The sequence below is a fragment of the Eschrichtius robustus genome, chromosome 4 (assembly GCF_028021215.1).
Source record: "Eschrichtius robustus isolate mEscRob2 chromosome 4, mEscRob2.pri, whole genome shotgun sequence".
In the NCBI taxonomy this organism is placed as follows: Eukaryota; Metazoa; Chordata; class Mammalia; order Artiodactyla; family Eschrichtiidae; genus Eschrichtius; species Eschrichtius robustus.
Window position 1 is genome coordinate 133,749,912 of NC_090827.1, and position 25,538 is coordinate 133,775,449.

Here is a 25,538-nt window from a genome sequence, read left to right on the forward strand (position 1 = left end):
CCTGCTGGGAAATCTGTGGGGTCAGACAGAGGGGCTGGAGAAGCCTAGGCTCTGCTTGTGAGGAGTGTGTGCGTGCTGGCTTGCTAACGATCAGGGCAAAAAGAGACCGGCGCTGGCTGGTGCCGCCTTGCCACACTTCCCAATCCGAAGGGGTGAACGCCTGGGTCCCGCTTATTCCACACCTCAGCCTGGTGTGAGATAAGGGCAGAGATTCAACCTAGCTGCGCAGAGACAGACTGGACCGCCTGAGGTGGATCAGGGCCAAACTGCGGAGACCCCTATCAGTGCACACATGGGGGTGGTGGATCAAACTGGGCAGACACTGTCAGTGCACGCACCGGGCGGTGCCACAATTACGTGCAGTGGCTAACTGCCACATCTCCAAGTCCCTGGGAGAGGGCTCGATATAGCTGCACAGAGACAACTTGAAGGGTCTGAGGTGTGGTCTGAGGAGAACCTCGGAACCTATGGTAGGTGTGTGCACGGCAGGGGCGGGTCTGGCTGCAGCAGACTTTGTCAGCGCATGCATAGGTGGTGCCAGAGAAAAGCAGAGTGGCTGGATGCTGAGTCTTGAGCAGACAGGCCCTGGACAGGAGTACGCAGTGGTACGTTTCCAGTGGGAGCGCTCCGGCTCCACCCACTTCACACTGCAGTGTGGAGCTGGACGTGGGGCCGACAGGTCCTGGTAGAGGTCTACCACAGAGGCTGCCCGGGTCCCAGGTGCAGCACAGCAACCTCAATTCCTGCAGTCACAGCCTCCAGCCCCAGCCTACTCCACACCACAGCCTAGCACTAGGTCTGGGATGAACACAACAGAGAAAGGGACGAGACCACGGGCTGCTTCTGGGCGAAACCATGGGCAACTACAAGTGCATAGGTTCGCTGTGACTACACAGACCTTATATGCTTCTGCGGTCACCTCCTTTGGGGCAGAGCATGCACTCAAGGGCAACTGAACCTAACTGCACCCAACCATTAGGGCTTCTTCAACAACTGGGGAGCAGACACTGCCCCCAACAGGGTGGTGACAGCCATGGAGCAAAGAGGAGGCCCTGCTCCTCATCTAGCACAGGTTCTGCACACCACAACACCTATTATAACCCCTATCAATGGGATAAGAGCCAGCACACTCTGAAGAAAGAAGTGGCTCATCTATACCAAAACAAGCCCTTGCACCAAAAATAACAGACTCACATGGTCTACACAGGGAAACACCCCTTCAAGACCAAAGTAGATAATGGTTTCTCCTAAATTCATGGAGACAGAGAAAGTTAAAAAACAGAGGAACTACTCCCAATTAGAAGAACAAGAGAAATCTCCTGAAAGAACAAATAATGAAACAGACCTCACCAGTCTATTAGACCCTGAGTCCAAAAATGAGGTAATAAAAATGCTGATTTAAGAAAGATTATTGGGACTTCCCTGGTGGCACAGTGGTTAAGAATCTGCCTGCTAATGCAAGGGAAACGGGTTTGATCCCTGGTCTGGGAAGATCCCGCATGCTGTGGAGCAACTAAGCCCATGTGCCACAACTACTGAGCCCGTGTGACACAACTGCTGAAGCCCATGTGCCTAGAGCCCATGCTCCGCAACAAGAGAAGCCACCACAATGAGAAGCCCACACGCCGCAACGAAGAGTAGCCCCCGCTCACCACAAATAGAGAAAGCTCGCACGCAGCAACAAAGACCCAATGCAGCCAAAAATAAATAAAGTTAAAAAAAAGATTATTAATAAAATTCAGATTATTAATAAAATAAAATTTACTAAGATTATTAATAAAATAAAAATAAAAATTCATTATTTATTAATAAAATAAAAAAGATTATTAATAAAATTCAGATCACTGTAACAAGGAACTATAAACTATAAAAATGAACCAATCAAACAGACAATTTGATTACTGAGGTAAAAACCAATCTAGAAGCAATGAATAGCACACTAAATGACACAGAAGGAATAAGTGATCTAGAAGACAGAATAATGGCAATCACCCAATCAGAACAGCAGAAAGACAAATGAAAAAAAATGAAAGCAACATACAAGATCTATGGGATATGTAAAGTGTGCCAACCTATGCACAGAAGGAGAGAAGAGAAAAAAGGGTATCAAAAATGTATTTGAAGAAATTATGGCTGAAAACTTTCCAAACCTTAAGAAGGAAACATATATCCAGGTATAGGAAACACAGAGGGTCCCAAACAACATGAACACACACAAAGACATATCATAATTAAAATGGCAAAAGTTAAGGCGAGGATTCTAAAGGCAGCAGGAGAAAAACAAAGAGTCAGTTACAAGGGAACCCCATAAGGCTATCAGCTGATTTCTCTGCAGAAACTCTGCAGGCCAGAAGGGAGTGACATGATATATTCAAAGACCTGAAAGGGAAAAACCTGCAACCTAGGATACTCTACCCAGCAAGATTATCATTTAGGAGAGAAAAAGAATTTCTCAGACAAGCAAAAACTAAAAGAATTCAGCAATACTAAACCTACCCTAAAAGAAATACTGAAAGGTCTTCTCTAAATAGAAAAGAAGCAAGAACCTATAGAAAAAAGAAAAACACAACAGGATAGGCAAATATATGAAAGGATTGAAAATTACTTAAATAAGCAAGCACACAGATTTAAAAAACAATAAAAAAACTGTAAAAGTGATTATAACTACAACAAACAGTAAAAGGGTAACCATGAAGATGCAAAACAGGATATCAAAATCACAAAAAGTGGAGGAGGGGAGTATAAAAATGTAAATCTTTTAGAATGTGTTTGAACTTGCATGACTATCAATTTAAAGTAAATACAGTTATGGGTCAACATACTTGTAAACCAGGGTAGCCACAAATCAAAAACATACAATAGATTCAAAAAAACTAAAAAGAAAGAAGCTCAAGCAAACTAAAAAAGAAAACCATCAAATCACAAAAGGAAAAACAAAAAGAAAAAATGAGCCAAAAAAGAGCTACAAAAACAACTGGAAAACAAGGTTTTAAATGGCAACAAGTACATACCTATCAATAATTACTTTATGTGTCAATGGACTAAATGCTCTGATCAGAAGACACAGAGTGACAGACTGGATTAAAAAAAAAAAAAGAACCTATAATATGCTGTGGACAAGAGACTCACTTCAGGGTGAAATATGCACACAAATTCAAAGTGAGGGGATGGAAAAAGATATTTCATGCAAATGGAAACCAGAAAGCAGGAGTAGCAATACTCATATTGGACAAAACAGACTTTTTTAAAAAGTCTACAAAGAAAGACAAAGATGGACACTTTACAATGATGAAAGGGATCAATACAAAAAACCTGATATTACACTGTAACATATATGCACCCAATATAAGAGCACTTAAATATATAAAACAAATACGTAACAGACATAAAGGGAGAAACTGACAGAAATACAATAATGGTAGGAGACTTTAACACCCCACTGATATCAACAGACAGATATTACAGACAGAAAATCAATAAAGCAACAGAGGTCTTAAATGACACAATAGACCAGTTGGACTTACTTGATGTTTACAGGACACTACATCCAAAAAAATAAATAAATAAACATTCTTCTCAAGTGCACATGGAACATTCTCTAGGATAAAACACATACTAGGACACAAAACAAGCCCCAACAAATTTAAGAAGATAGACTTTACCTCAAGCATCTTTTCTGACTACGTGAAACTAGAAATTAACCACAGAAAGAAAATTGGGAAAAGAATGAACACATGGAGACAAAACAATATGCTACTAAAAAACCAATGGGTCAACAATGAAATCAAAGAGGAAATCAGAAAATACCCTGAGACAGATGAAAATAAAAACACAACCTTACAAAATCTATAGGATGCAGCAAAAGCAGTTCTATGAGGGAAGTTCATAGTGATAGGGGACTTCTTCAAGAAACAAGAAAAATCTCAAATAAACAACCTAGCCTACCAACTGAAAGAATTTTAGAAAAAGAAGAATGCACAAAATCCAAAGTCAGCAAAGTCAGCAGAAGGAAAAAATAATAAAGATCAGAGAGGAAACAGAAGAGAGATCCAAAAAAACAAGAGAAAAGATCAATAAAGGCAAGAGCTGCATTTTTGAAAAGATAAACAAAATTGACAAACCTCTAGGCAGGTTCATCAAGAAAAAAAGAGAGGACCCAAATAAACAAATTAAGAAATGAAAGAGAAGAAATAACAACTGATACCACAGAAATAAGAAAAAAAAAATCCTAAGAGAATCCTATGAACAGTTATATGCCAACAAATTGAACAACCTAGAAGGGACAAATTTTAGAAACATACGGCCTGCCAAAACTGAGTCAAGAAGAAATAGATAACTTGAACAGACCAACCTCTAGATGTGAAATAGAATCTGTAATTAAAAAAACTGCAAACAATAACCCAGGACTGGACGGCTTCGCTGGGGGATTCTACCAAACATAGAAAGAAGAACTTACACCTATCCTTCTCAAACTATTCCAAAAAACTGAGGAGGAGGGGACACTCTCAAATTCATTCTATGAAGCGACCATCACCGTAATACCAAAACCAGACAAAGACACTACAAAAAAAGAAAATTACAGGCCAACATCTTTGATGAACATAGATGCAAAAATCCTCAACAAAATACTAGAAAACCGAATCCAACGATACATACAAAGATCAAACACCATGATCAAGTTGAATTAATTCCAGGGTTGCAAGAATGGTTCAACATATGCAAATCAATCAACGTGATACACCACATTAACAAAAGGAAAGACAAAAACCACATGGTCATCTCAACAGATGCAGAAAAAGCATTCGACAACATTCAACATCCATTCATGATAAAAACTCTCAACAAAGTGGGTATAGAGGGAAAATATCTCTGTAATAAAAGCCTCTTAAGACAAACCCACAGCCAACATAATACTCAATGGTGAAAAGCTGAAAGCCATCCCACTAAATTCTGGAACAAGATAAGGATGCCCACTCTCACCATTTCTATTCAACATAGTATTGGCAGTCCTAGCCACAGCAATGAGACAAGAAATAAAAAGTATCCAAACCAGAAGTGAAGAGGCAAAATTGTATTTATACGCAGATGACATGATACTCCATATAGAAAACCCTAAAGACTCCACACAAAACTATTAGAGGTTTACCTCCTCCCACAAATACATCAAAAACACATTGACACGTGGAACAATTCACACAGAACACCTAGTGAATGCTGGCAGAATGGGCAAGAAAACTTCCACATAACCAAGTAAGACAAAAGAATAAAGGAAAAAAAGAGAGAGAAATCTGATGGGACCTGAGCCCCAAGGAGGGAGCTGTGAAGGAGGAAAGCATCAAATAAAATACAAGGGAATCCCCATAAGGTTAACAGCTGAGTTTTCAGCAGTAACTATTCAGGCAAGAAGGAAGTGGCATGATATATTTAAAGAGATGAAAGGGAAAAACCTAGAACAAAGAATACTGTATCCAGTAAGGCTCTCATTCAGATTCGATGGAGAAATCAAAACCTTTACAGACAAGCAAAAGCTAAGAGAATTCAGCACCACCAAACTAGCTTTACAACAAATGGTAAAGGAACTTCTCTAGGCGGAAAAGAAAAGGTCACAACTAGAAACTAGAAAATTATGAATGAGAAAGCTCACTGGTAAAGGCAAACATACAGTTAAGGTTGGAAATCATCTACACACAAATATGATAGGAAAACCAGAAATTGTGAGCAAAGCAGAGTACAAATGGAGGATATTGGAAATGGTTTGGAAATTAAGAGGCCAGCAACTTAAAACAATCTCATATATATATGGCCTGCTATATCAAAACCTCATGGGAACTGCAAACTGAAAATCTGCAATAGATACACACACAAAAAAGAAAAAGCAATCCAAACACAACAGAAAAGATAGTCATCAAATCACAAGAGAACAAAAGAGGAAGGGAAGAAAAAAAAAACCTACAAAAACAAACCCAAAACAACTAACAAAATGGCAATAAGAACATACATATCGGTAATTACCTTAAATGTAAATGGATTAAATGGCCCAACCAAAAGATGGAGACTGGTTGAATGGATACAAAAACAAGACCCATATATACGCAGTCTACAAGAGACACATTTCAGATCTAGGGACTCATACAGACTGAAAGTGAGGGGATGGAAAAAGGTATTCCATGCAAATGGAAATCAAAAGAAAGCTAGAGCAACAATACTCAAATCAGACAAAACAGACTTTAAAGACTGTTATAAGAGTCAAAGAAGGATACTACCTAAGGATCAAGGGATCAGTATAAGAAAATATAACAATTGTAAATACATATGCACCCAACAGAGAGGAACTCAATATATGAGGCAAATGTTAACAGCCATAAAAGGAGAAATTGGCAGTAGCACAATAATAGTGGGGGACTTTGACAACCCACTTTCATCAATGGATAGATCATCCAGCCAGAAAATCAATACGGAAACACAGACCTTAAATAACACATTGGACCACATAGACTTAATTGATATCTACAGAGCTTTCCATCTGAAAGCAGCAGAATATACGTTCTACTCAAGTGCACATGGAACATTCTCCTGGATAGAGCACATCTTGGGCCACAAATCAAGCCTCGGTAAATTTAAGAAAACTGAAATTATATCAAGCACCTTATCCAACCACAACGTTTTGAGATTAGAAATCACACACAAGAAAAAAACTGTAAAAAACACAAACATATGGAGACTAAACAATATGTGACTAAACAGCCAATGGACCACTGAAGAATTCTAAGAGGAAATCAAAAAATACCTAGAGACAAATTACAATGAAAACACAATGATCCAAAACCTGTGGGACGTGGCAAAAGCAGTTCTAAGAGGGAAGTTTATAGTGATACAAGCTTATCTCAGGAAACAAGAAAAATCTCAAATATACACCCTAACCTTATACCTAAAACAACTAGAGAAAGACGAGCAAACAAAACCCCAAGTTAGCTGAAGGAAAGAAACCATAAGGATAAGAGCTGAAATAAATGAAACAGAGATGAAGAAAACAACAGCACAGATCAAAACTAAAAGATGGTTCTGTGAAAAGATAAACAAAACTGATAAATCTTTTGCCAGACTCATCAAGAAAAAAAGGGAGAGAACTCAAATCAATAAAATTAGAAATAAAAAAGGAGAAGTTACAATGGACACCACAGAGATACATGAGGTCATATGAGACTACTAAAAGCAACTATATGCCAATAAAATTGACAAATTCTAAGAAAGGTCCAATCTCCCAAGACTGAACCAGGAAGAAATAGAAAATATGAACAGACCAATCACAAATACTGAAATTGAAGCTGTGATTAAAAAACCCCCACCAAACAAACGTCCAGGACCAGGTGGCTTCATAGGCGAATTCTACCAAACATATACAGAAGAGTTAACACCTCTCCTTCTGAAACTCTTCCAAAAAATTGCAGAGGAAGGAACATTCCTAACTTCATTCCATGAGACCAAAACCAGACAAAGATACCACACACACACACACAAAAATTTACAGGCCAATATCACTGATGAACATAGACACAAAAATCCTCAATCAAATGCTAGCGAACTGAATCCAACAATACATTAGAAGAATCATACACCATGATCAAGTGGGATTTATTCCAGGGATGCAAGGATTCTTAAATATCTACAAGTCAATCAGTGTGATAAACAACATTAAAAAACTGAAGAATAGAAATAAAAAACCCTATGATCATCTCAATAGATGCACAAAAAGCTTTTGACAAAATTGAACACTGATTTATGATAAAAACTATCACGAAAGTGGGCACAGAGGTAACCTACCTCAACATAATAAAAGCTACATATGACAAACCTACAGCTAACATCATTCTCAGTGGTGAAAAGCTGAAAGCATTTCCTCTAAGATCAGGAACAAGACAAGGATGTATACTCTCACCATTTTTATTCAACATAATTTTGGAAGTCCTAGTTACAGCAATCAGAGAAGAGAAAGATATAAAAGGGATCCAAATTGGAGAAGTAGGACTACCACTGTTTGCAGATGACATGAGATTATACATAGGAAATCCTAAAGATGCTACCAGAAAACTAATAGAGTTCATCAATGAATTCAGTAAAGTGCAGGATACAAAATTAACACACAGAAATCTCTTGCATTCCTATACACTAACAATGAAAGATCAGAAAGAGAAATTAAAGAAACAATCCCATTTACCATCACATCAAAAAGAATAAAATACCTACCAACAAAAACACGACAATCCAAAACCTTTGGGATGCAGCAAAAGCAGTTCTAAGAGGGAAGTTTATACTGATACAAGCTTATTTCAGGGAACAAGAAAAATCTGAGGCAAAAGACCTGTACTCTGAAAACTGTAATATGTTGGTGAAAGAAATGGAAGATGACACAAACAGATGGAGAGACATACCATGTTCTTGGATTGGAAGAATCAATATTGTGAAAATGACTATACTACCCAAAGCAATCTACAGATTCAATGCAATCCCTATCAAATTACCAGTGGCATTTTTCACAAAACTAGAATAAAAAATTTTACAATTTGTATGAAACACAGAAGACCCTGAAGAGCCAAAGCAATCTTGAGAAAGAAAAACGGAGCTGAGAGGAATCAGGCTTCCTGACTTCAGACTATACTACAAAGCTACAGTAATCAAGACAATATGGTACTGGCACAAAAAGAGAAATATACATCAATGGAACAGGATAGAAAGCCCAGAGATAAACCCACCCACCTATGGTCACCTAATCTATGACAAAGGAGGCAAGAATATGCAGTGGAGAAAAGACAGTCTCTTCAATAAGTGGTGCTGGGAAAACTGGACAGCTACATGTAAAAGAATGAAATTAGAACACTCCCTAACACCATACACAAAAATAGACTCAAAATGGATTAAAGACCTAAATGCAAGGCTGGACATTATAAAACTCTTAGAGGAAAACATAGGCAGAACACTCTTTGACATAAATCTCAGCAAGATCTTTTCTGACCCACCTCCTAGAGTAATGAAAATAAAAAATAAACAAATGAGACATAATTAAACTTAAAAGCTTTTGCATAGCAAAGGAAACCATAAGCAAGACGAAAAGACAACCCTCAGAATGGGAGAAAATATTTGCAAATGAAGCTACCAACAAGGGATTAACCTCCAAAATATACAAACAGCTCATGCAGCTCAATATCAAAAAAACCCCAAACAACCCAATGAAAAAATCGGCAGAAGACCTAAATAGTTCTCCAAAGAAGATAGATGGCCAACAAACACATGAAAAGATGATCAACATCACTAATTTTTAGAGAAATGCAAATCAAAACTACAATGAGGTATCACCTCACACCGGTCAGGATGGCCATCATCAAGAAGTCTACAAACAATAAATGCTGGAGAGGGTGTGGAGAAAAGGGAACCCTCCTACACTGTTGCTGGAAATGTAAGTTGGTACGGTCACTATAGAGAACTATGGTCACTATGGAGGTTCCTTAAAAAACTAAATATAGAATTACCACATGATCCAGCAATCCACTCCTGGGCATATATCCAAAGAAAAGCATGATTCGAAAAGATACATACAACCCAGTGTCCATTGCAACGCTATTTACAATAACCAAGACATGAAAGCAACCTAAATTTCCAGGGACAGATGAACAGATAAAGAAGATGTGGTATATATATATATATATATATATACAATGACTATTACTCAGCCATAAAAAAAGAATGAAATAATGCCATTTGCAGCAACATGGATGGACCTAGACATTATCATACTAAATGAAGTCAGACAAAGACAATATCATATGATGTCACTTATGGGTGAAATGTTAAAAAAAAAAAAAGAGACAAATGAACTTATTTGCAAAACAGAAACAGAATCACAGACTTTGAAAGCAGACTTGTGGTTGCCAGGTGGGGGAAACGTGGTGGGGAGGGATAAATTAGAAGTTTTGGATTAACATATACACACCACTATATATAAAATAATCACCAGGGACCTACTGTATAGCACAGGGAACTCTGCTCAATATTCTTTAATAACTTAAATGGGAAAAGAATTTGAAAAAGAATAGATACATGTATATGTATAACTGAATCACTTTGCTGTACACCTAAAACTAACACAACATTGTTAATCAACTATACTCCAAAATAAAATAAAAATTAGGAAAAAAAAATGTTTTGTTGTTTAAGCTATCCAGTCTATGGTATTTTTGTTATGGCAGCGTGAATGGACTAAGACACCATGTCAGCCCCTTTCTGAACTCTGTGCCTTTATATATGCAATTCTAATTTTCTCAGTCTGTTTTTCTACCCCACCTCCCTTCCCCACCCTGGTTTTTGTTTTGTTTTGCTTTGTTTTTGTTTTGCCTCGAGTCTCCTACTCATTCTTCAAGACCCAGTTTAAATGTTACTTCCAAGGAGAAGTCTTTAGGGGCTTTTTAAAGGCAAAGTTAATTGTTAACAATCTGTTATATGACTACTCTCCCAAATGGATAGTAAGCTACAGGACATCAGGGATATTGTCTTATTAATCTTTGTATTCTTAGCACCTGGCTCAGAGTAGGAGCTTAATGAATATTGAATGAGTGGAATAATATCTTAACAGTTTGTTAGAAACACAGTTTGTCTTCCTAATTAAATACAGCCATTTATAATTTTTTTGGAGTCATAAAATAATACTTAGGAATACTGAGGTTACTCTGACATTTTTAAGGCCTGGATAAGTGTTTTTTGGATTAAATAAGTATCCAAATGACCAACAACTCCTTAGAAATGACTTTAAAAATATCTTTCTAAGATATCCCATGTTCTTGGATTGGAAGAATTAATATTGTTAAAATGGCCATACTACCCAAAGTGATCTACAGATTTAATACGATCCATATCAAATTACCCATGACATTTGTCACAGAACCAGAAAAATCCCAAAATTCATATGGAACCATAAAAGACCCAGAACTGCCAATGCAATCCTCAGGAAAAAGAACAAAGCAGGAGGTATAACCCTGCCAGACTTCAGACAATACTACAAAGCTATAGTCATCAAAACAGCATGGTATTGGCACAAAAACAGAAATATGGAACAGAATAGAGAGCCCAGAAATAAACCCACATACCTACGGTCAATTAATCTTTGATAACGAAGGCAAGAATATACAATGGGAAAAAGACAGTCTCTTCAGCAAATGATGTTGGCAAAGTAGGACAGCCACATGTAAATCAATGAAATTAGAACACTCCCTCATACCATAGCACCACTATTCACAACAGCCAAGACTAGGAAACAACCTAAATGTCCATTGACAGATGAATGGATAAATAAGATGTGGTACATATATACAATAGAATACTACTCAGCCATAAAAAAGAACAAAATAATGCCATTTGCAGCAACATGGATGCAATTACGGATTATCATACTAAGTAAGTCAGAAAGAGAAAGATAAATACCATATGATATCACTTATATGTGGAATCTAAAATGTGACACAAATGAACCTGTCTATGAAACAGAAACAGACTCATGAACATAAAGAACAGACTGGTGGTTGCCAAGGGAGAAAGGGTTGGGGGAGAGATGGAGTGGGAGGTTGGGGTTAACAGATGTAAGCTTTATATGTACAGGGGATAAACAACAAGGTCCTAATGTATAGCATAGCGAACTATACTCAATATCCTATGATAAACCATAATGGAAAACAGTATTTAAAAAAAGAATATATATATATATATATATATATATATGACTGAATCACTTTGCTGTACAGCAAAAATTACCACAACATTGTAAATCAAGCATATGTCAATAAAAAAACATTGATCAGAGTAAATTAAAACAATATCTTTCTATAATTCTTTGAGCATATCAAAATTTCTACACTTTTTCTCTAGATAGAACTAAACATTTAGAAAGCAATTTATAAAGCAGAAACAACTTACTTTACTTCGATCTTGTACAACCAATATTTTTCTAGTGTTTTCATCAAATACAGCTCCTGTTGGGGGGGGAAGATAATTGAGAAATATGAATTTCATTCACCTCAGACTACTCCCACACTATTACCTGTGGTCATCAAAATCCTACCCATCCCTGAAGGCCTAGTTCAAATAACCACCTCATTCATGAAGAGTTGTAAATTTCTCCAGCAAGAAATCAGTTGCTCAGTTATCTAGGTTCTTTTAACAACTTAGAGTACCAGTGATGGTTCTAGCATATGCTAACTCGTAGGATAATCATTTGCATCTCCTTCTCTAGATCATCTATTCCTGACGGTATAAATAAATTAATCTATCCTTTTTTAGCATTTACTTTAGCGTCCAATTTTATTTTTTTAAAATTAAGTTTTATTGCGGTTGCTTTACAATGTTGTGTTAGTTTCTACTGTACAGCAAAATGAATCAGCTATATGTATACATATATCCCCTTTTTTTGGATTTCCTTCCCATTTAGGTCACCACAGAGCACTGAGTAGAGTTCCCTGTGTTATACAGTAGGTTCTCATTAGTTATCTATTTTTATGCTAGTATCAATAGTGTATATGTGTCAGTCCCAATCTCCCAATTCATCCCACCCCCCACGCCCCGCTTCCTCCTTTGGTGTCTATACGTTTGTTCTCTATGTCTGCGTCTCTATTTCTGTTTTGCAAATGAGATCATCTATTAGTGTCCAATTTTAAATGCCTAAAAAGATTTATTGAATCAATGAATTGACTTTTCCATTCTCATTTTTATTCCTTGAATCACTATGTATAAACATGGGTTGTGCTCCCTGATGATCCAAATCTCAAATATCTCAATATTCGGTTCAAGACCTCCTCCTTAAAGCACTTAAATTTCTTTACCATGTTATGTACACAATGTTATAACTTACCAATATATTGCTTTGGAATATTTATATTTAAGTTCTAGTCCATTGCTTTCATTTATTCATTCATCATATACATTGCCCAGTGTACTAGGCATTTTACTAGATGTTAGGGACTCAAAAATAAGTTTTTTTCTCTCTTTGGGTAATCCTAGGTCAAAAATACAAATGACACTAATGATTTGTATTAGGTTCCTTTAAATGCTATAATTTTAAAATTATTTGTATTTACATAATGTGGGAAGATACAGTTAAAAACATATTTTCCACTTATTCATCCATTCTTTTAATATTAACTGAGCTCCTATATACAATACATATAGGTTCTATGTATAGCATATTAATTGAGATCCTATTATGTGTCAGGTACTTTTCTAGGTGCTAGGGATATAGTGGTGAACAAAACAAAATTCCCCATTGTTATTGGGGTTCGTGTTCTGGTGTGTGTTTGAGGAGGTGACAAATAAATAAAAAATTAATTACATAGAACATGAGAAGGTGATAAGTACTATGTAAAGGTAAAATATAGTAGGGAATAGATACATGCAACACAAGGAAGAACAATGTTCTCTGAAATTAAAATACCACATTTTAGTATTTCAAAGCCAAGAAGGAAAACCACAAAGTGAGATATAATTTAATGTTAGATTCTATTAGAAAATACAAACTGTAATTTAATTGGACTTTACAAGGGATGGAATGCCAAGAAAACCTATTCTTAAATTTTAATAATTTGTGATTGTTCAAATTGAACTTTTTCCTAATTCACTATCAACATGAGCCAAAATCAGCACTGCTAAACACAATGTGAGCGACCCCTGTTGGTCACAACATAAAAGTTAAATAAACCCAAAGAGATCAGGGATTAAATAGAGGTTATTATTATATTATGATTAGTCAGGTACTGTACTAAGTGCCTTAGGTGCATTATCTCAGTTATTCCTCATAATAATCCTGTGAGTGGTATAATTTTGAGTGCCCAAGTTCACACAGCCCTAAAACTGACGTCCTGTCTGGGTCCCAAGCAGGTATTCTTCTCACTGTGCGACACTGCCCCTTCACCACTTTTCAGAACAACTGCCTTTTCAGAAGGCTGACATTGCCAACTGAAGATCTACCCAACCATTCATTTGAGAAATACTTATTGAGCACCTACTTTATACCAGACACTGTGTTTAGCCTGAGGATAAAATGGTAAACAAGACAGATAAAATACCTGCCTTTGTGGAGTTTATTGTGGGGTCGATTAAGTATATGACACAACTTCAGACTGTGATAAGTACTAGAAAGAAAAACAGAGGATAAAGGGACAAAGGATGATGGGACTGGCAGGTGGGAACACTCTAATTTATGCAGTAAGGTCAGGAGCTTTTCTGAGGAGATGTTTCAGCTCTAAAGAGCTCGATAAACAAAGCCCTGGGGAAGAGCACTGCAGGAAGAGGAGCCAGTAGGTTTAAAGGCTCTGAGGCAGATAAAAGCTTGCTGCCTGAAGAACAGAAAGAGAGCCATAGCTCACTCCATTCCAGTGTAGGGGAGGAAAGATTTTTTTCCTCTACCCACTTAGGTTCTGGGTCTGGGACCTGCGAGTTGAACTGACAAAGTACAGATAAATGGATAAGAAGTATATAAATTTTATTTGATGTTAATAATTTTACATGGCCTGAGTAGGGGTGGAGAACTTCATAGAAAGAAGTGAAGATCCCCCCAAAGTGTTAGACCCAGGGGCTTATGTTCCATTTTAAGAAAGAGGGATAAATTGTGCAGAAATGACAAGACAAGAGGAAAAGGGGTGTGGGCTAAGGAAGGTAAACTGTGAAAAAGTGACTAGGAACTATATGGGGAACTAACAGAATATAATGGCTGTTTTCACGAGGTTTGCACAGATTCATCTCTGTGCCAACTCCCCGGCTCCGGTGACAAGAATGTTCTCCTCTTTGTGGTAGAAGAAATTTATACCCTGCTTTAGGCAGAACGGGGCAGGCAGAGAGCCCCTCCTGCTGCTTCTCAATTGTCTTCAGCTCAGAATGCTCAACATGCCAAAGGGGCACTTGGGGCTTGGGGTGGCGGGCTGTGACTCCCTTCACCAGCTACGCCTTCTGCAGCTTATAAACAAGTGTCAGCTATCTTCTCTTCACCTAAAAACTCTGTACCTTCCCAGAAGAACTCCTTACACCACCTCCTGATCCCAACAGCCACTTCAAATCCTAGCTGGCCTTCAAGACTCTCATCAAGTTTCCGACCTCTCATTCCCTGAACTCCTGTGGCATATCTTAACTCTAATATACCATACTGTACTTGGTTATAAACAAGTTCTTCACAGGATACTCTTTACGCATATATTACCAATTCTGTAGTACTAACTGGAAACTCTGCTTTGCAAGTCTGTACCAATGAATTGATAATTATCTCTATGTCTTTCCCACGAAGTGTGAGGCTGCCATCAAATTTTCAAGTGGTCTTTTGAAGTAGAGCTGAATGGGAAGTTGCTGAATTGCCTCTACTTGCTAGAGGGGAGTGAGACCGTGGACAGAGAAAACATTAGAAATCCTTGAACAACTCCTTTAAAAGACTTCAAAGATGCAAACTACCTTTAAAAACTCTTGTAAATTATATAAAGGCAAATAATACTATTATTAATAAATTACTAATAATACATATTACTGCTTTAATTCATAGTAAATCATAAGGAGTCTTTCCTATTTTTGTTTTTTTGGAAATCTAGTTTTCTTAACCCTGGTTCTCAAAGGGTAGTCCTAGGACCAGCATCAACACTAGAGCTGTAGCAGCAGAGCACTTATTAGAAAAAGCAATTCTCAGGCCCCACCCCAGACCAATTGAATTAGAAACTCTTGGGGCTGGGGCCCAGCAATCTGTTTTAATAAGCCCTCCCGGTGATTCTGATGCACTCTCTACAATGTGAGAACTCCTGTCTTCACCTAAAGCAAGTCTTCTCTCAAGACTGTCTCTGAAGCTAACCAGTGACTTCAAAATTCTGTATTTAAATTATGCTATTTTAAAACAACTGTTTGGCACAATGACTTAATGTAAATGTCTCTAAGAAGTAATGTTCAAATCACTGAAAAACTGGTTTGCTTTGCCTTAAATTCAACTTAAAAGTTATCTTTTATTTTACTAAATCACATAATTAGTACTAATATGTTTTTTTTTTTGATGAAAGTTCATAATAATGCAGTTGACAAGAAAATTAGTTATTTCTGAGATACATTTTAAAGTAATAACTAGGATTATTACTTATAACATTATACCAGAACATATAAGATTTTTAGAAATTTCATGTAATAATACTAATATGTTTTACCATAATGAAATGAATCTATTCCCTGATCCCAATTCATTGTTACTATTTCAGTAGTGAAGTTCACATATCCCTGTAAAACATGTTCAAACATATCCTTTGGAAAACTAAACTTGCTTGTTCTCTGTGCTGCCCTCTGCTGATTCGTAAGGCAAACTTCATCTATTTAAAGTATCAATACTAGCTGCAGTTCCAAGGAGGACAATCATTTAATCAACTTATTCATTCCACATGAACCAACTACTGGCTCATCTGCAAGAAGAAACTGGGTGAACCTTTAAAAAGTTAATTGTGATTAACATTAGTTTGAAACAGACCTGCAACTCCCACTTGATGTGTAGCATATCCTGGTAATCTGCTGGGCCCCTCTCCCAGCCACAGAGTCAGCGTGGATGAGTCCGATTCTGCGTGGTGAAAGCAGAAGCCCAGGGAAGCGGCAGGGGCAATGAATCGACTTTGGAGGATGGGAATGTGCAGCCATACTGCTACTCTACCTTCGGATCTCCATTTCTGTATTGCAGCTAAAATGCAGAAGATAAACATCTGTAAATATTTAACAGTGAGAGGAGTGGAATAAAGTAAAACTCATTTCTGGGTGTCACCTCCTCCAGGAAGCCAAGTTTAAGCTCCACTTCCCTTACTAGTTAGCTCTCTTTGGGGGCGGGGGGCGGGCGGCACGGGGGAATCGCAAAATGTACTGTTCACATACATCAGCAGCACGTAAACTACCACGTTTTATTATAATTATATATGATTTTTCCACCAGACTGAATTCCTTGAAAATAAAGTCAATATAGTGATGATCTTTATATATCACCTGACACAATACCTGGCACATAATTGGTGCTCAATAATTGTATTACAATGAACAAATAAACTGATTTAAATAAAACACCGTTTCATTGTTGTTCCTTTTAACAATCTTGGTTTTCATCTTTATAAATGACTATTATGGGCTTTTATTTACTCTTCCTTTAAAAGTCCTCTCATATATATATGTGTGTGTGTGTATATATATATACACACATATATATATTTTTGGTTTATACATTTCAAGGTGAAAAATATAACTTTGTTGTTAAATAATGTATGGTAGTTCCAGAAAATTTTCAAAATAAAGTACAATGAAGAAATCAAAACTTCACATTAGCACACAGATAAATTTAAAATCGACATTTTTTGCATGAATATAATTTTGGAATTGACATACCATATATAATTTACAACTTTTTTTTACTACATATTATAAACGTTTTGCTATGCCATTAAAGTTCTTTAATGAACACACATTTTTAATGACTGTGTAATCTTCCTCATATAGGTATACCATAAACTACTTAACTGACCTCCTACTTTTGGACATTTAGATTGTTTCTAACTTTCCTTTATTACAAATTATACCATGACAAACATTAAAATAGATGTTCAGTCTTTGACTTTAAATTCTCTTACTTTATTACCTGAGATTGAGCCAGGGGAAAAAATATGCTATCATTTATATGGCCCTTACTAAATTCCAGACATTTCAGATACACTGTTTAAGTTCTCACAACATGAAAGGCAGGTTTCATCACCCCTAATTTATAGGTGAAGAAATGAATACTTTCACAGTTTTAAAAAAACTTTTCAGATCACTTTCTCCATCCACCATCGCGATCTTTACAATAATCCTGTAAAGTGTGTGTGGAGAGAGAGGGAAAGACTTGATTATTTATTTAATGGTTAGATTCCTTTCCCTCCTCTTCTATGGCCTCCGCAGTAAGCATCTTCTGGTTAAGGACCATCTTTCTCTACCTTTTCGAAGTCAGGGTGCTGAACACAGTGACAGACAACGTGGGAGCCTTAATTTAACGGACGTTTTGATTTGGGGCTGTGGCGCCCCTTCAGATCCTTCTCACATCAATCCTTCTCTGATTAAATCTTTTTAAAAACTGACATAGAATTACATAAAGGGAAATGCACAAACCTTAAGTGAACATTTGATGAGTTTTGACCTATGCATACATCTGTGCCACCCACACTCAAGATTATAGAACATTTCTATCACCCCAGAAAGTTCCCGTGTCCTCCTTCCCAATCATTCCAATCAAACAAAAAAGCTGAAGTTCTACAAGGAGAGTCACTTGTTTCCTATTTTTTATCTTTACACTCTGGCTTGGAGAATCTGTCCACTGCTACTGCTTCAGCTAACAACTGTACAAGGGCGGCTGCCTAGTCCTGACCTCACTGAACACTGAACTTTTCTGCTCTTCAGCTGCTCGCATCTTCTGAAGGCTGCCGCCTCAAACTTCACACCTATATTCAAAACTGATTCCTACACCAGACACCTTAGTTTTGCTTACAGGCATTTTTCTGGCTCCAATGCTCAAAGCCTAAGAATCCTTTTTAAAATGCTTTCTTTTTTCTCTTTTTCACTAATAAACTTTAATGCTTCTTCCTCCTCTTTCCCTCATCCCTCAGCTCAGATCCATCCCTCAAAGTGAGCTCACATACCACCTCTTTGACAATAAGCTTTCCTCACGTGCTTTCCAAATGTGAACCTAAGCACTACTTTCTAGTAGATTTACTAGAACTTATTACACATTGCCTGATGACATCTGTTGCTGTCTATTTTTCTAATCCTAATTAATATTTTGTGCATTTGCAATCCTCCAGGTTAACATGAGATTATGCACTGGGGCTCAATTCCTATTAAATGACTGGCTTGTCTAAAGTCACACAGCTAGTGAGTGGCATAGCAAGAACCAGAACCAGTGTTACTTCCCCACTCATGCAGAAATATGTGAAGCTTAGCAACATATTACCTCTTCATCCATCTAACTTTAGTTATCAATAACGGGAACAGTAAAAGAATAGACTTCACGTGTAAAGGTGCAAAACAACTATTGGTAATACATTATAGGCAATCAGTTCTATTTACTTGAAAAGAAAGAATACATTTAGACTTCCTACCAGGCTTTCTTCTCAGATTATTTTAAGATTCTTTTTATAGGCAATACCATTCACTTTTGTTCGACTCAATAACAAAAAACCCAGCAATAGCTCTTATAGTGCAGCCAAGAACAAATTCTAGAGACAGGGGAAGTTAATCTGTCTCTTAGTACCAACATCTTTGAAATGGGGATAATAATAGTACCTACCTCACAGGTTATGAGGATTAAATGAATCAATACTTTTGAAGTTCTTAAAACAGTGTCTAGCACTTAGAAAGTACAAAAGAATTTATTAAAAAGATATAAAAGTATATGGTACTTCAGAGTTTATAAATTAGTTTCATGTAATTTATCTTTGATTACCACATCTATCCAGTAAAGTAGTTAGAGTGGGCATTATTCACGTGATCAACCTAAGAGGCAAATATTTTCAGTGGTGATTTTCCTAATGCCTGGTTAAGCACATGGCAGAACCTGGGACTTGAAACCTGAATGTGTGACTCCAAATCCAATCCACTTTCTGCTTTGCCTTCCTGACTGAGGTAGTGCTTTAATCACTGACAAGTAACAAGTGTGTACAATAAATACCTGTGTCTACCCGCACATACGTGCACATATTAGAGGATGAACATCTGATTCTACTGTTAACACTGTTGTAGTTAGCAGCTGTTCCCAAGGAGAGAAAACAAGGTGAAGAGGTAAACACTTTAGAACTGAGGATGGTTGAAGATGAAAACGACTAGCTCAGTTCTATTTCCATAGATGCTCACTTGCCATATTGCTCCATAGGACAAAGATTACTTTCAGTTTCCTCTTAGCGTGAGAGGATGAGTTTCCATGCGATAATCAAGTTGATTATAAGGACCCTCAGGGGCAGTGTGAAAAACAGGCTGCTCCGCCAAATCACGGCCTCTCAAAGTGAAGGCTCCTCCATCCAAGCTATCTTTCTTATCAGTGGACTCAAGGTTCAAAGAGAGTGGTGAGTTTTCCCACTGGAGACTGAAACCACTCACCAATCTCCCCGGTGAATCACAAAAGGCTTGTTACTAACGAAAAGCAAACTCTAGTTCTCGGCGCCACAGCTCCTGACCCAACTTGTGCACAAATACGACCACTCAGAACCTCTCTGGCCCACTCACTGTCCACCACCTGTACTAGAAAGTGCTCTGGTTCTGCCCTGGGCAAAGTGTCCGGCGAAACGAAGGGTCGGTAAGTGATAGTAAACGATAGCGTAATAGTATCAACATTTACCGAGCGTTAAATACGTGGCAGATACCGTGCAAGGCACTTCGTATGCATTATGCAATTTATCTCTCAGCCATTCCATGAGCTCCTATTACCTGGTTTTACGGGTGAGAAAACGGTGGTTTACAGAACTTGCCCAAGGTCACACACTAGAAAGAGAACCAGAAACAAGGGCTGCCGATCCCAAAGTCTGAGCTCGTCACCATTTCACCCAACCGCCTCAGAGACCTCCCAGCCAAGGGCACAAGAACGAAAGACAGAAAACGGCTGCGGGTCACGCACGCCTTCTCTCCTTCCCTCAGGGGCGACTCGGGGATGGGGGCCGCGGTTACTTTCTTAGAAAGGCAGGGAAGCCTCGGACCAGGCGCACTTGCCCTGCAAGGCCCTCTGGAAGGCGACCGGGTCCAGGCGGTGCATTGCGTCCAGCCGCGCCAGGCGCACGGAGACGCCCCCGAATCTATCAAGCTCGCCCCGCAGCTCGCCGGCTCCGGAAGGGGCGTCCCGAGTGCAACCCCGGCCGCCCGAAGCCCCGCGGGGCCCTGCAAAGAGCACTGCGCTGCGGGCCCGCGCTATCACCGCACGCCAGCAGCCCCCTCTCGGTAGCTGCGGCATCTCCGCGCCGGCACTCGTGGCCCACGCGGACGCTCCCAAGTCACGCCGCCAGTGAGTGACGGCGCTACCGTAAGTTTTAGAAGAGTGCCACCCACCCATTCTCAGAGTTGAACAGGGGTCTGCAGCGCTAGGTAGAGACAGCGAAGTCCGGTCGACCGGCTCCTCTCAAGAATTTGCCCGGCTCAAGGAACGCGACAGAAACTTTCCCACCACTCCCCCGCCCTCACCTGTTCCCCCCACCCCCACCTCAGTTCAATTCAACAGATATTTTGTTCAGGTATAGGGAAGGAGGCGGAGATACGAAAAAGTCCTGTTTTTCAGGAATTTACAATCTAAATGAGGGTTCCGTCCACCTAATCCGTCTTCTTTGGCGAAAGTGAGAACGTCTTCCACCTCTTCGACGACAGCGGATTCTGAAGACGCTATGTTCTCCCGCTCTTGCTGCGCTCCACTCAGGGGATTACGGCGCGGGACGGAGCCTCGCTGGTTTCTGCCCCGGAAGTTTTTCTCTCAGCGAAGCGCGCACGTTGAGCCGGCTTTGCCGCTGCTTGTCTCGGGCTGCCTTCCGATCATGTCGTCCAAGAAGAACAGAAAACGGCTGAACCAAAGCGCCGGGAATGGTTCGCCCTCGGCCTCCGCTGCTTCCTTTTCTGCGGAGGCCACAGCTTCTGCCGTGGCGGCCGGGACTCTGGTGGTGATCAACTTCTTAGAAAAGGGTAAAGAGTTTTGAGAGGGAGACCCGAGGCCGAGGGGGCGCCGCCTGAGAGGACGAAAACCTAGCGATTATGCCTTGAGGTGTAAAGGTTTTTAAAAAGTTGGGTGAGGCAGAGGTGTGCGAGAGGCACAGAAGTATGTAAGACACTCGAAGCCGCGCCTGCACTGGAGAAGTTGGGCAGAAATGACTTAGTGGCTAAGTCAAGCTCTTTTGTAATTTGCTTTGAATTTCTAAGTTGAGCTTGAAACGGCTTTGCGTTGTTTAAGATTAACGGCGTATTTAACTGCGAAGTCGCTCGTCTCTAGCGAGAATAGTATACCTATACTAAAAAACTTAAAGCCCAGTTCAGTACCGCTGTCGGTACGTCCTTCCTAAGAGACGTTAATGTGCCTTTAAAACTGAAAGGTGGCTTTTTTCCTACTACGCGGGTTGTGGTATTTAATTAAACAGCTGTAAAGTGGGCACGGGTGCTAGCAGGAGCTTGGGTATTTTACGTATGTATCTCATTTATTCTGCGCAGAGCTTTGGGAGATGGGTACTGTATTATTATGTTCATTTTACAGAGAAAGAAAAGTTAACGCGATTCCACCCCCTCCTTCCCCCCAGGTTACACAGGTCCTAACTAAGTGGCAGAGGCTTTTTTTGAGTCCAGATGTATTTGATCCTAAAGCCATGGACCTAGATCACAGCAACCTTGACTTGGGAGAACGGATTTAAGTGAAAAGCATTGAGTTGGTAAAGCTTTTAGCAGGCGTGATGTTTTGTAGCTTTGAAAAAGGGATCAGATTAACCTAGTGGCAAGACTTTTATTTATGTCTAGTGCAGACCCTAAAGACAATCTTCCAGTTAACATAGTATTTTCAGGCTTTTTTGGGGATCGGAGGACAACTTGTTCTGTTGTGCATATTCAGTCTCTTTTTCGACTGGATCCTTCGCATTGACATTTAAACCTACTGATTTCTCTTTCATCTTTAAACAAAAAGCTCCACACTTATCACCACCCTCCACTGCAAGACTTCTTAAAAGGAGGGGTCCCTGCCTCCTCATCTCTCACTTACTCCATAGCCTATTCCTATTTGACATCCACCTCATTATTCCATGGAAACGGCCTGTGCCCTGGTCACTGATGATCTCCACGTTGGTAAATCCAATGGATGGTTTTTCATTACTTACTTTACTTGACCCCTCAGCAGCTTTTGGTATTGTCAGCCATTTCCATCTTCTTGAAACACTTTATTTCTTGACTTATGTGTCGTCAAAATCTCCTAGTTTTTCTCCCTCCTTTGGTTGGTACTTCATCAGTTCCCTCTGCAGGCTCGCCCTCTTCCACCTAACGATCAAATGTAGAAGTTCCTTAATTCTTAGTCCTAAACCCTCTTTTTCTCTCTATAAATCTTCTTTCTTTGGCAAGTTCATCCAATGCCCAGCGTTTCCTTCACGTTTACCCTTATTATTTTCAGATTTGTATTTGTCATTTAGATTGTTCTGAGTCTTGATTTAATTGTCTTCTAGATCAATGCTTCTCAAACTCCATAGGGAAGGTTTAAAAATTTACAACACGTCACAGATCAGCACTGTTGTAAAATATGATAAAAGTAAATTATTGGAAAAATAAGTTAAAAAAGAGAAATTTTTACTAGATTCAACAGATGCAAAATTACTCTGTCAAATTGCAATAAAAGCTTCTAAATGCATATTCTCATTTTTTGTACTTACCTCATCATGAACAGTATCAGATAGTTTGTGGACCACACTTTTGTTTTTTTTAATTGAAATATAGTTGACGAACAGTATTAGTTTCAGGTGTAAGTCATAGTGATTCACTTTTAAATACATTAGGAAATGATCACCTTGATAAAGTCTAGTAACCAACCATCTGTCACCATCCAAAGTTATTTCAGTATTGACTATATTCCTTATGCTATACATTACTTCTCTGTGACTTATTTACTTTATAACTGGAAGTTTGTACCTCTTAATCGCCTTCCCCTGTTTGCCCAGGCCCCCCACCCTCCTCCCATCTAGGAAATATCCCTTTGTTCTTTGTATCTATGTATCTATGAGTGTTTCTGTTTGTTTTGTTTTTTAGTTTCCACACATAAGTGAAATCATCTGATATTGATCTTTCTCTGACTTATTTCACTTGGCATAATACCCTCTAGATCCATCTATGTGGTTGCAAATGGGAAGATTTCATTCTTTTTTACGGCTGAGTAATATTTCATTGTAATATATATGTGTAAAAGTTATTTATGTGTTTTGGATATTAACCCCTTATTGGATATATCATTTGCAGATATCTTCTTTCACTCAGTAGGCTGTCTTTTTGTTTCGTTGATGGTTTCCTTCATTGTGCAAAAGCTTTTTAGTTTCATGTAGTCTCATTTATTTATTTTTGCTTTTGTTGCCCTTGCCTCAGAAGACAGATCCAAAAAATACTGCTAAGACCAACTTCAAAGAGTTTTCTGTATATATTTGCTTCTAGGAGTTTTATGGTTTCAGGTCTTATATTTAAAATCTTTAATCCATTTTGAGTTTATTTTGTACATGGTGTAAGAAAGTGATCCAGTTTGATTCTTTTGCATGTAACTGTCCAGTTTTCCCAACACCATTTATTGAAGAGGCTCACTTTTGCCCATTATATATTCTTGCCTCTTTTGTCGTCGATTAATTTCCCCTATAGGTGTGGTTCATTTCTGAGCTCTCTATTCTGTTCCATTGATCTATGTGTCTGTTTTTGTGCCAGTACCATACTTTTTTGATTACTATAACTTTGCAGTATAGTTTGAAATCAGGACGCATGCTACCTTCAGCATTGTTCTTTCTCAAGATTGCTGTGGCTATTCCAGTTCCATATGGATTTTAGGATCATTAGTTCTAGTTCTGTGGAAAATGCCATTAGTATTTTGATAGGGATTGCATTGAATCTGTAGATTGCTTTAGGTAGTAGTATAGACATTTGAACAATATTGATTCTTCCAATCTGTGAGTACAGTATATCTTTTCATTTATTTGTGTCTTCAGTTTCTTTCATCAGAGTCTTTTAGTTTTCCACGTACAAGTCTTTCACCCCCTTGGTTAAATTTATTCGATGCAGTTGTAAATGGGATTGTTTTCTTAATTTGTGGTCCATACTTTGAATATAGCACTGTGCTATACCTCTTCTTTTGGACTTTTCAAAGATACTTCAGGACTGACTTCCTGAAGTCATATTTCCTCCAACAAAACAAATGAGCTCTGTTCAGTCTTTCTCATTGTAAAATTCAGAAATCTAAGATTCCTTCATGACACTGCTCTCTTACATCTCACATTATCCAGTCCACCACCAAGTCCTGTTTACTAACTAAGTATTTCCCACGTTCCATTTCTGCGCTCCCTTCCCACTGCTTCAACCTTAATCTCAGACACCATCCTCTGTCACCTGGACTACTACACTAGCTGCTCCCCTCCAATTCCTTTTCCACTCTGCAGACAGAATGATCTTTTAAAATAAAAATCCTGTCACGACCCTGCTTTTCACCACTAACTGGCCTCCAGTTACTGTCAGATTAAAGACCAGGAGCTTGATAAAGCCCACTGCCCTGGGTGGTCTTGACCTTCCTTATGTGGCTCCTTGTTTCCCACCACTTTGCCTGTACTTTTCCCCTCAGATGCACAATGCTGTCTTTTGTCAAGGATCTCTGTACAAGCTCTTCTTTTTGCTGAGAATTGTCTTTCCCCCCCCCACTCTTCATTTAATTAATTTTACTCTTCCTTCAGACCTGAATTTAAATATTCTTGGAGAAGCATTCTCTGATTCTTCCAAATTAGATCTGATCCTGCATTATAGTCTCT

The 25,538-nt window shown here is 38.6% G+C and overlaps 2 protein-coding genes across 6 annotated transcripts in view; one reads left to right on the forward strand and one right to left on the reverse strand.

The window, feature by feature from the left end:
* Positions 1–21,009, reverse strand: part of NUDT6 (nudix hydrolase 6) — a 34,499-nt gene extending 13,490 nt beyond the window's left edge. Inside the window, exons 1-4 of one of the 5 annotated variants that reach the window (XM_068543398.1) lie at positions 20,710–20,754; positions 20,384–20,526; positions 16,517–16,720; positions 11,959–12,014 (exon numbers count right to left, since the gene is read on the reverse strand). In XM_068543398.1, the coding sequence (XP_068399499.1) occupies positions 11,959–12,014; positions 16,517–16,720; positions 20,384–20,459 (336 nt within the window). In that variant the 5' untranslated portion in view covers positions 20,460–20,526; positions 20,710–20,754. The other 4 variants (XM_068543399.1, XM_068543401.1, XM_068543396.1 and 1 more) reach the window with 4 other exon arrangements.
* A 512-nt stretch (positions 21,010–21,521) lies between these two features.
* The window catches only part of AFG2A (AFG2 AAA ATPase homolog A), a 328,145-nt gene continuing 324,128 nt past the window's right edge, over positions 21,522–25,538 (forward strand). Inside the window, exon 1 of the mRNA XM_068543404.1 lies at positions 21,522–21,705. Within this exon, the coding sequence (XP_068399505.1) occupies positions 21,561–21,705 (145 nt within the window). The 5' untranslated portion in view covers positions 21,522–21,560. The remainder of the gene's footprint in view (positions 21,706–25,538) is intronic.